The following is a 12,559-nucleotide window of genomic DNA, read 5'->3' as shown; positions in this document are numbered from 1 at the left end:
CTAAAGAACAAGGTGAAACCACAGTCCTCAAGTGAGCGAAACGTGAGGGCAGGAGAGAAAGGGCGTGACAGTGAAGGACGCACAAACAGGGCGAAGGAAAAACCACCACCCCAGACACAATGCTTCACACCTTTGGCTACAACACACGCACCTGTCTCCACGTGTCTGTCCCCTTCACAGACACTGCCATCACCTAGACCCTAACCTCTGCCACCCAGACAGCTACTAGTCTCCTGCTTCCCTCCTCCCTTTCCAGCTCAGTGACATCATCCAGAGGGCTCTGCTAAAATAAAATGCCCCCCAGATTACTTCATCTCCCACCCCACGCCTGCTCTATTTGTGTTAAGCAAATGCTAAACAGGATAATCAACTGACACTTCATTTTCTCCCTTTATCCATCTGTGCCCTATCAACCCTCACTACTCCCTACACCTACCGTAAACTTTCACACTTCCGTGCTTGCTCCTCACTGGAGAAGCAAACCCTCATCTTTCAAGCGCGGCCCAGCTCAAGGTCACCCATGAAGGTTTCCCCGTTCTCTTTCTACCTAGTAAGTATCGCTGCTACGCTGGTAAGATTATCCCTCTTCCGAGCCTTTACTTCACTTGCTTCCTAGTGTACATTAATAGCAATCATACATCTGTCCGTTCACTGAAAGGATCATATATCGCCACAGCCAGTCATGGTGTCTTATACCAAGCAGGTGGTCAACACAAGTTTGCAAGCACTTTGTCTCATCTCCCCTCTGTTGCCTACGTGGGAGGCAGGAAATTCAGAGATTAGAAAACTGAGGTTATGTGCCTTGTCTAGAATTACTGGCATCCTTCAGGCAAAGGATTGATCAAAAATTCTTGAGGAAAAAAACTGTAACTGTCATATCAGCTAGAGTAGGTGTTATGAGGAAGTACGCTCCGAAGCAGTATCTAAATCAAGTCAGGAAGACAGATTTGGGAAATCAAAGAACCCTACTAACTATGAGAGAAAAAATTACAAAGGAAGTAAAAATAGGGTAAGATGATTGAATATTGTTACGAAGAGGTCCTTAAAACGCATAATCATTTGAACCTGAAATAAAAGACTGGAAATCCAAAGAAACAGTTTCAGAAGAGATCAGGCAATACTGAAACGATTAAAGGAAGAAACTTTTGTGGAATGCGCTGGTCTCGCTGAGAACTACATACTACTTCGATGCAAAAGTCAGTCTGGGTAAGAAACAAGATTTAAACACGGTCTCTTAAATCAAGAAAAATGCCACCCAAACTTTTGGTTGTAAATGTTCCTAAAAATAAGCTGTATTCATCTTGATCATGAAATTAATTTCACTGATAGGCTGATAACTGAGTCACATCTAACTTTAAAATATTCTAAGATCTCTGAACAACAACAAAAAATCTTTTCTACACTGTTGTCCAGAGGCGTTTATATTTCACAAATGGTACAGTTCTGTGTGCAGTTTGTTCAGCTACTTAAGATGCTGATCTCTGACTTTTGTCTCATTTAATAATCACTATTACTACAGGTAGAAAGAAGTTTTCCATTTCCAGAACCTTTAGTATTTATTAAATTATTGCTCATTTATCCAGAGTAGAAGTTTTTATTTATAATCTACAGAAGAAAACCACTCAGATCTGACTCTTTTAACCACCTGATGTCTTCTTTAGGGAGATCCAAGGATGGGTGATTCAAGGAGAAGAGGACAAGAACCTCAGAAGTAGCAGCAGGGAAGGCAGCACGCTCCTCCCCATGCTGAAAGCTTCTGGTACAATTCCACTTACTGGGAATGTGGTGGAAAAAAAAAAAAAATTCCTAAATCATCAACTGACATGTGCCTGGTCTGGCAAGTTTTCACAGGACAAGTTAATGTTTGTCCTCTGTCTGAAAATATGAAGACTATTTCCAGATCGAGGAGAAAATAAGGACCCCTGGAGTATTGTGAGACAGGGTGAGTCACCTAGAGCACATGGCAAGTGAGGGTGGAAAAGAGGAGTGCCGCTTGAATGAGATTACAGGCGGCATGGGAGGCTCAGCTGAAGTATTTGTGACAAGGACAAGAGAGTACTGGGTTGTATTTACGAACAGAACCAGGGCAACGGCAAGGAGAGCAGAGGAAGAAAGGAAGAAGCAATCACGGAGAAGTCAGATATAAAATTATCTCAAGTCAAGGCTAAATATGATAAGGCAGTAAGGATGGGAAGAAACATCCCTAATAAACTAGAAGGAAACGGTGACGGTTACTCCATCTAAGCCAAAGTCAGTCACACATGTCCCAATACAGTTACAGGGAATATGGAGAGTGGGGAAAAAGAACAAGCTCAAGCTTATGAAAATGAAAAACATTCTGCAGGATGAGAAAAAAGATGCATAAAAATGTATAACATGATCTCACTTAAATAAAACAGACACGGGGTGCCAGGGAGCAGGCCTGAAAGAGCTGACAACACATAGTTACTGATGACTCCTCCGGGAGGAGAGTAAGGACTTTGCATTCTCTATGCACTTTCTAAACCTTTTTAAAGAATGCACATGGGAAGCGGCCCAGACGCTCTACCTTCTTCTCTGTCATGTGGGTCTTTTTGCCTCTATCACATACCAAATCTGAAGGGCCTGAAGTTGGGACTGAAGGCCTGATGGCAGGCTGTGACATGACTTGATTCTTGGCCTTTTAGGCTAACAGAGCCAGATGAAGGTTATCTCCATGCAGTCTACCCTAAAAAGTTTTACGCTCCCCTTTGGGGCTGTTAGCAACTGCCAGCTGGTAGTAAACCAGCGCTTGGCCTCACTTTGTTCTATGTGCACACGCTCACATATACCCACTAAGGGAAGGAGATGGGGAGAGATGAACGGCAGGCCAGAGCAGGATTCCAGTACGCCTGGGTTCCCTGAACTATTATCATAATCCCACCTTCCTCTCGTGCCTTAATACTCCTTTTTGATGTAACTATCATCACGACTGGCTCAATTTTTTAGCTTAGGTGACTGTGGTAGTGACATCACGTAGATGCAGTCACCAGAATCATTTACACTGGATAGCCACCGACTGACTTTTTCTTATCACATCCTTTTAACTACAAAAAAAAAATTTTTTTTACTCTCTTTAAAAAACATAAAATTGACCATCTTAACCATGTATATGGTTCAGTAGTGCTAAGAATATTTACACTGTTAGGCAACCAACCTCCAGAATTTTTCCATCTTGCAAAACTGAAACTCTGTACTCATTAAAAGACTCCCCATTTCCCTCTCCCTCTAGCCCCTAGAAACCACAATTCTACTTTCGGTTTCTTGAAAGCTGACTCCTCCAGGTACCTCGTCTAAGTGGAATCATATACTATATTTTTCTGACTGCCTTATTTCACTCAGTGTGAAGTCCTCAAGGTCCATCCATGCTGTAGCACATGCCAGAATTTCCTTCCCTTTCCCTGACTGGCTACTGACAGTAGTAAAAAGTGTTAGTACTTGAAATGTGCTCCTAAAAGGAATAACGTGTGCCTTTCTGGCCTGGTCTAACGTTAGCAGGATTCCACACGGCTGCGGCTGAGCCTGGCGATCCCCACCAGGACTGCAGCAGCGCTCTCCCCTGAGACTCCAGATCCCTACCCCTGATGCTGAAGGGGGTGCACGACATGGAGGAAACCTTTCCTCCACGCTTTGTGCTTATGTTTCATCTATAAAATACCACTAATAGAAGACCTCTTTCTAAAACTAGGCAAATGGGATTTTCCATTAGACTCAGCCTCCAAGATCGGTTTTAGGGGCTGATTCAGGGAAGTATCACTCTTCATGTGACATCGCCTCAAGGGTATTTCCTGGACCTAGGAAGCTACGAATACCGTTGTTGTAGGAGGAACAGATGCAGGAGGAGAGCCGAAGAGAGAGCTTCCACTGTCAGCATCATCTTCAAAGAGGAGTGACACTCTCTGGGTCTTCTTTTGGCTGTACAATCAAACAAAAGGTCAAATAAGCCAAACGTGATTAAAAAATACATACAGTATTCCCTCTAGGCCATACTCATAGGAACCCCCCTACAACTAAAACACCCAAGTCATCGCTGACCTTACATAATTAAAAAGAAACCAGAAAAACCTTTAAAATGGGTGCAATTTGTATCTAACATATCATCAGCCTCTGGCTCTCACCCATATGTAGAAGTTTGAAGGCCTCTTCATCTTTCCCTTTGACTCACTATAGGTGTACTAGTAGTTAGCTTGGCCAAGTATTTAAAAGCATGTTTGGTGATGCTGGGAAGAAAGGTAGGGTTGGAGTAAAAATGGTGTAAAGATTTGAATTATTAGATTTTAAAGCAACTGCTAGCTTTCTAGAATTCTTGAGAAGTACAGAAACTAGGGATCTCTAGCATCTGTTTTCAATAAAAAATATACTGGAGAGGGGAAGGGGGTACCTGGCTGGCTAAGTTGGTGGAGCATGCAACCCTTGCTCCTAGGGTCATGTGTTCAAGCCCCATGTTGGGTGTGGAGCCTACTTTAAAACAATAAAGCAGAATGAAGTTAAAATATTAGAAAAAAAAGGGAGAGGAGGCTGGGGGAGCGCACGCCTGGGTGGCTCAGTCAGTCAAGGACCTGCCTTCAGCTCGCGTCGTGACCCCAGGGTCCTAGGATCAAGTACTATGTCGGGCTCTCTGCTCAGCAGGAGTCTGCATCTCCCTCTCACTCTCCTTGTATGCTCTCTCTCTCTAATAAATAAATAAAACATCTTTAAAAAAAAGGAAAGAAGGAGTAAAAACATACTGGGCTCTTTCAGCCACAGCTCTCCTCACCACCTTCCTCTAGCCTTTACCTACCTCGTCGCCTAGGATTCTGCCCTGGCCCCTACAGAGAAGGTGACCAGTAAACACCTGCCAGAACAAATACTGGTCAGGACTTTTAATGGACAGGAATACAACAGTGGAGAATCACACGGAGGCTTAGCACTAGACGTGGGGAATCCAGAACAGAAAATGAACTGAAAGGTCAAGTTCCAGTTTTCACTATGTGATAAAGAGTCATCCAATTAGCACACTACACAATTACCAATGTAACAAAAACTTTAAATTCAATTTTAGGGGCACCTGTGGCTCAACTGTTAAGCATCTTCCTTCGGCTCAGGTCATGATCCCAGGGTGCTGGGATCGAGCCCTGCATTGGGCTCCCTGCTCAGTGAGAAGCCTGCTTCCCCCTCTCCCACTCCCCCTGCTTGTGTTCACTTTCTCACGGTTTCTCTCTGTCAAATAAATAAATCTTTTTTTAAATAAAAATAAAACAAATTCAATTTTATCTAAGTAAAAATGATACTAACACATCATTTCAGTAAATTGTTCACCATCTACACCTACATACACTAGGACATAATTAATATATATACACAAGTATACATATCAAAAATCTTTTTCGTATGTTTAATTACTAGCAAGGCACAGTCTATGTAGCTTATTCATTAGTTTAATATCGACTTCTGCCTATCTTAAAAAAATTTTTAAAAACCTAAGCATCACAGACTAGAGAACACAAGTAACCAAACCCTTGAGTGTACGTAGTTAGACATATATACCGAAGAAGGTTAAACATTAAGGCTGTACCTTGAAGAAGTTATAAAAGCAAAAAGCCATAGTACGGTAGTATTTAACAAGCCTTTATGGATATATACCACTAAAAATTTACACAAATTATAACCAAAATATTTCACTACTTGGTGATGAGTGATCACAAAATATTTACAACTATGTCGGATGCCAGAATACCAGAAACCTCATTAAGCTGCTACAGCAGGAAAACACCTTAGGCATGATTTTCTGAACAATTTCTAAAAACAAAACAGAACACCAAACCAACCCACAAAAAGTACATGATGACAGATTCTGAAGGTAAGATACAGAAAATGAGTTAGCTCTCTGGACAGAGCTACAGCAGAAAACAAAAGACTCAGCAACTACTGGTTAAATTGGGGCCTCCCATGGAGCTCTGTCCTCAGAAGAAAAATATGCTGCTCAGTGAACTAGGGTATTTCTCACTGTAAATAACAGGTTGCGTATTTTGATTTATTTGAAAGGTGCAGACATCAGTAAACATGAAGATAACCAGAGCCGATGGCCTAAAACAGGACATTTCTGAGAATGACAGGGAAATTAACAACAATCATGCTGGAATGACGGGCACAAACCGGGGCTGTCCAGACAAGCCAGGACGTGTGAGTGCCCTGCTCACAAGCAGTATTTCACAACTTGTTAGAGTCACAGCTCTTCGTTTTTTCAGAAGGGTTTTGAGATATCATTTACATGCCATAAAATTTACCCTTTTATAATATAGTATGAAATTCACTGGTTTTTTAGTACAGAGTTGTATAACTAACACCACCATCTAACTTCACAATATTTCCATGAACCCAGAACAAAACCCCATGCCTGTTAATAATCACTCCCAATTCTCCTTGCACCTCAGTCCCAGGCAAACACTAATTTACTTTCTGTCTCTATAGATTTATCTCTTTGGGATTATTATACACAAATGGAACCATACATGTGGTCGGTCCTGTGACTGGCTGCTTTCAATTAACACAATATTTAAGGTTCATCCATGCTGTAGCATGTATCAATATTTTATTCCTTGTTATTGCTGAGTTAAGAGTCCACTGTATGGACATAACACATTTTCTTTATCCTATCATCTATTGATAGGATGTTTGGCTTGTTTCCACTTTTTGGCTACTATGAATAAGGCTGTAACAAACATTCACATAGAAGTTTTTGGCTGGACGTATTTTCATTTCCCTTGAGCATCTACCTAAGAGTGAAATTAAGTCCTACGGTAACCACATTTAACTTTTTAAGGAACTGCTCGACTGTTTTCTAAAGTGAAACCATCTGACATTGCCACCAGCATTGTGGGAGGGCAACAATTCTTCCACATGCTCCCCTACACTTGCTACTACCTGTGAAAGCAGCATGGTACACCGCCAACAGGGCCCATGCGCAGTCTACAAAACATTCCACGGGCTTTAGTCCAAGTATCCACGTAGAGAGCAGCCAGAGCAGTGAAGAATCACCAGCCACTGGACTGACACCAGCCACTGGGCTGACACTGCACGGCTCTGCAGAGAACCAACCTTCAAACAAGGTTTTTCAATGCTTAGTAGATTTTCATTCAAATGGGAAACTTAAGTACTCAGACCAAACTTTACTTTCTATAGGGTATCCCAGAAGAAAACAAAAAAGATAAACTGCACTTGAATCCCTAGCAAAGAAAAATAATGTTTAGGGGTTAAAAAAATAATAAGTAGAAGAAATTAGATAAATCCACTATGAAAAACATTTCCCAGCAATGAGGAGAAAATACCCTACACGTGAAAATCAAAGATGTTCTCCCTTGTATGACTACTAAGTAATGAATGATAATCACGGCACCCCAAGTAACTGACATCTTGTGAATCAAATACCTTTACTTATTACCACAGACACTGGATAAACAATTTCTTACAATGACTATCTCACCTGTCCTTAGCAACAGCAAAGAGATCATCTTCATCATCCTCGTCAAAGAGACTGGTCTTTTTCACAGCCTTGGCCTCCTGCTCCTGAGTGGCACCAGAGTCCCGAAGTTTAGACCTGTTGTCAGATGCTGAGTTTGTCTGTGAATCAGCAATATTCCACTGGTCCTTAAAATATAAAATATATATTAAAATCCTGTGGCAATTCAGACTAAGGAACCTGGAAGTAAAATAAAACTTACATTCATTAAACTAAATTGTATTTAAACTAACTATTAAACTAAGTATATCATTCTTTTTTTTTTTTTTTAAGATTTTATTTATTTATTTGACAGAGAGAGATCACAGTAGACAGAGAGGCAGGCAGAGAGAGAGGGAAGCAGGCTCCCCGGCCGAGCAGAGAGCCCGATGCGGGACTCAATCCCAGGACCCCGAGATCATGACCTGAGCCGAAGGCAGCGGCTTAACCCACTGAGCCACCCAGGCGCCCTTAAGTATATCATTCTTGAAGAAAGTTCACATCTGGGGCTTTTCTTTGAACTCAAGTCTAGACATCTGGGTTCTTTAACCTCCAGTTCTGACCTTATGCCTTCCTCTATCACCACATGTTTCTTCCCTCTATGGTTTTGTTCTGGGTTAGGACAGGGAAGTTGTCTACCTTAGCAGATTCAAACTTATGTATAGAGGGGGATGAGAAGAAAGAGGAATATTAAAAAAAAAAAAAAAATTGAGAACACCCAACTTTTGAGGAAAATGATACTTTAAAGATCTTAAAGCAGACTGGAAAAAAATGTATGAAAAGCTCACACAATGCACATCTAAACAAGACACAATGAAAGTGCTAGTGGGAGACCTGGATGGCTCAGTTAAGTCTTCAGGCTCGGGTCATGACCCCAGGGTCCTGGAATGGAGCCCTGCGTGCATGGGGCTCCCTGCTCAGTGGGGAGCCTGCTTCTCTGTCTGCCTCTGCTGCTCCCCTTGCTTGTGCTTGCTTGCTCTCTCTCTGTCAAATAAATTAATTCTTAAAAAGCAAAAAAGGAAGAAAGCTGCTAGTGACCCTTTCACCACAAAAGCCTAAATCTTAGACCTTTAGAAAACATTAAGGGAATCCCACCTGGCTATGCTCTCAAACACAGGAATTCCTGAACACTTCCTTAAGTGGTCCTTTGGTCTCTAGAATCTAGAGTTTTGCAAAGCAAAGTGGGGTTCACAAGCAGCGGCATATGTTATACAGACTTCTGGTTCCAGCCCAGACTTTCTAAATTAGAGTGCATTCATAACAAGATGCCCAGGTGATTTCTTGACATGTCATGGTTTGAGAAGTGCTCCTCTAGTGTAGCGAGGCTCTCCCAGGAGAGCTTTAGAACATTCCAGTGGCAGGCCACATACCAAACCACTCAGAATCTACAGGAGTGCAATTAAGTAAAAGTACTCTTTTAATTTTCTCCAGATAACTTCAATGGGTAGCCAAGGTGGGGAGAGTAACTGTTCTAGAACCTTGATTATCTTTACTGAGCAAGTACTGTTACTCCCAGCTTTAGCTAACAGGATTGACCCTTCAACATGGGTTTGAACTGCATGTGGATTTTTTCGATAAATCTATGTACAGTATTGTAAATGTATTTTCCCTTCCTTATGATCTTAACAATTCTTCTCTAGCTTGCTTTATTCTAAGAATACAACGCATAATCCATATATACATGTAACATATAAAACTAAGTGTTAACCAACTACTCGTGTTATTGGTAAGGCTTCTGGTCAACAGAAGGGTATTGGTAGTTAAGTTTTTGAAGAGTCCAAAGCTACATGACAATTTTCAACTGTACAGGAGGTCAATACCCCTAATTCTCACATTGTTCAAAAGTCAATTGTATTTTTATTTTCCCTGAACCACTTTAATACTGTGTAGGAAAAATTCCAGATAGTTGGCCATTACTATAGGGAGAACAACTGAAAACAATGCTAGAGAGAAAAAAAATGGAAAACCCATCATAAAATTTGTATGTTTGAGTAGAAAAAGCAAATTATGTTTTATCATTTTAAGTTGCTTCCAATAAAACACATTACTATGTCTATAATTTCTCCATCCACATCATGCCTTCATAACTTGCCTACACTGTTAAAATAAAAAATAATTATTTTAATGCAAAAAGATTTTTAATGCTCAGGATCTGTAATGTCATTATATTTAAGGTCTTTTCCTATACAATTAAATCAGCAACTAAACCATATTCACTACTAGCTCTGCTAATCTGTATCTAGACAGCAAATAAAAATATTGTTAAGACTCACAAAAAAGGAGTTAAACTTGCAGAGGATATTCCTACCACGTCTAGCTACAGTTCTTGATTCATGAAACATAATAATCATTTAACAATATAAAATAGTCCTAACTCATCTGAATTGGCATATAATTTAAGACGCATACTTCTTTTATTCTGAACTGTTCTCTGAAAACATTAATTTTTACGTTAATATACTATACTAAATATCCTTCCAGAAAAAAAAAAATGAGACAGTTTTATGAACAAAATCTTTGGTGACTAAACTTCACTGGATATAAAATAGGTAGGAAAAAAGAAAATGTTTAGGATAGTTGTAACTCTTAAACCCCATCAAACAACCTCTTGCTCTTCTCCAAGAGAAACTTTCCACCCACCTCCTCATCACTGCTGAACAACAAAGCAGACGCTTTCTTTCTGGAGGGCTCAGATGGTTTTGCTTTTTCTTGGCTCTGAGTTAGAAGAGATGATGACTGCTTCTTAGCAGCTGTTGCTGCAAAAAGATTATCCTAGAAAAACAAATGGCAGAAGAGTATGGTAACTTTATAGACATAAAGCAAAAAACAGACAATTTTCCATGTCAAACTGTTGAAGAATAAGTCTTTAATCAAGTACAGCATACATATAATACCTTAAGGGGGAAAACACAAAATGCCAGTAAATCCCACTTTTCTCCTACAGATAACCCTAAAACAACAGTCTATAATCTTCTCTAACTGTATTCTCCATCCACAGAGGGAACAGACCATATGGAACTCAAAGGCAAAACACTTGGGAGGTAGTGGGAAGAGGCCAAGGTCACAGAGATAGGAGGAAACCTGGCCCCACTCAGGCCAGCTATATGTGGGCCCTCCATGCTCATCAGTGAGAGCAGTCCAGACTGTGTGACAGGCAACAGCTTGCACACCTTTCTATGACTTAGAAACCAGAGCAATGAATTATAGAGAGAAACTGGGAGCTTTCTCCACTCTCTCACCTACAAAAGACACATACCTGGGACAGTGGGAAGGAATGACTTGTGTTTTCTGGTTAATTTTAAAGAGACGATACAAACATAAGAAACAGTTTACCAAATAAAATCACTGGCCTACTAAAGAGCTGATTCTCCAGTTCAATGGCATTTACCAATTTTTGTACAGTCAAGCATTCCAAAAGTATCTATTATTTTCATTAAGGTAAGAGAAACAAAATCATCAGAGCGCCTGAACCCAAGTTAGACAAAAAAAATACTCTTAACAATATACCACAGTGGATGAATAGCCCTAAAATGTAAAGATTTGATAAAGGGAAGCTTTAAGCAAAGTGTGGGAAGGTAGGAAGGCCAAATGAACTGCTATCCGATAGAGATTCTAATGACAACAGTGAACACTTCCCATGCACTTACTATGTGCCAGGCACAGTGCCAAGAGCTGTACATGAGCTGTTCCAGCTGCCACAATGACTCCACATACTATTAAGCCATGTAAGATTTGGGAAGTTTAAGTTACTTGCCTAATGTCCCTGATTTACAGGTGAATGCAGGGATCTGGTGCCAAAGCCCATGAGCTTGACCACTGCACAGTACTGCATAAGAAAGAAGATTTGATTCGTCTTCCCTCTTATTTACTTCCCCCACTTCGCCCTCTCATCCAGGGTAGAAAAGAAAAACAAGGTGAGGACATGGCTCTCTTCTATTTGCGCTTTATCCAAGACATTCTCATAGGTCATTGGGTATAATAAAGACATCCTCTGAAAGGTATTTTCTTAAAGACCGATTTTTAAAATGAAATCTACAAAGCCTTCCATTAAAAGCTGGGTCAAGAATCTAACGTCCATAGGGCACCCAGGTGGCTCAGTTGGTTAAGTGTCTGCCTTTAGGTCAGGTCATGACCCCTGGAGTCCTGGGATCCAGCCCTGCAGCAGGATCTCTTGTTCAGCGGGGAGCCTGCCTCTCCCTCTCCTTCTGCCTGCTGCTCCCCCTGCTTGTGCTCTCTCTCAAATAAATAAAATCTTTAAAAAAATAATAATCTACTGTCCTGCCCATTGTACAGCTAGGAGTCAAAGAAGAAGGCAGAGACAAAAACTAAAATATTTTTGTTATATAAGCCTCAGATTATTTCACTGCCTCTCATCATCTTATTTTACTGTATGAGCCTCCGACTATAAAGCTACATCAGCAAAGATTTTCTACTCATCAAAAACTTATTTATCTTGCATTGCAATAATACCATTTACCTCTTCATCTTCGTCATCAAAAAGCGAGACTGACGTGGGGAGTTTGCTAGGCTGGAGAGATGCATCTTTTGACTTACTCACATTTTGAGAAGAAAACAAATCCTGTTGGACCAAGATTAAAGTTCCTGGTTAACAAGACAGATCAGCTTTTAAAGTATCAGTTAAATATAAAACACTGAAGACTATGGCATGATGGCTGCGTGAGTCTAGGTCTCTCCGTGAGAGGGAAGCTGGCTGAGAAGACACGTCAGTTTATCCTGGCGGGTGCAGCACAGACGCCCGACGCCCGTGTGTGAGAAGGAAGATGCCCACATGGAACTCCAGGTGGCCTCACTGGAACTCTGGGGTTTCTAAACTCCCACATGAACATCATTTCCCAACCGATCTCTTATCCTGCTAAAAAAGTAACAATGACTTCCTTTTTTTGCCCAGAGAATTGGAGCAATTAAACAGATTCAATAACGGAAGTAGAGGCTAGATTCCCAAATTACTGCATCTATGACTCTGTTGTATTTACTAACACTCTCCTCTCCCCTTATAAAAGTATGATACTATTTCTTCCACATATATACAAATCCAGATTTTAT

At 40.8% G+C, this 12,559-nt stretch overlaps 1 protein-coding gene across 1 annotated transcript in view; it reads right to left on the bottom strand.

The window, feature by feature from the left end:
* The window catches only part of LOC116573052 (WASH complex subunit 2A-like), a 55,423-nt gene that overhangs the window by 15,039 nt on the left and 27,825 nt on the right, over positions 1-12,559 (bottom strand). The window contains 4 exon segments of the mRNA XM_032312678.1: positions 3,831-3,933; positions 7,481-7,644; positions 10,136-10,267; positions 11,973-12,074. Coding sequence (XP_032168569.1) covers positions 3,831-3,933; positions 7,481-7,644; positions 10,136-10,267; positions 11,973-12,074 — 501 coding nt within the window.

The sequence above is a fragment of the Mustela erminea genome, chromosome 14 (genome assembly GCF_009829155.1).
Source record: "Mustela erminea isolate mMusErm1 chromosome 14, mMusErm1.Pri, whole genome shotgun sequence".
Lineage (NCBI taxonomy): Eukaryota > Metazoa > Chordata > Mammalia > Carnivora > Mustelidae > Mustela > Mustela erminea.
This window is presented reverse-complemented; position numbering and strand designations above follow the sequence as displayed.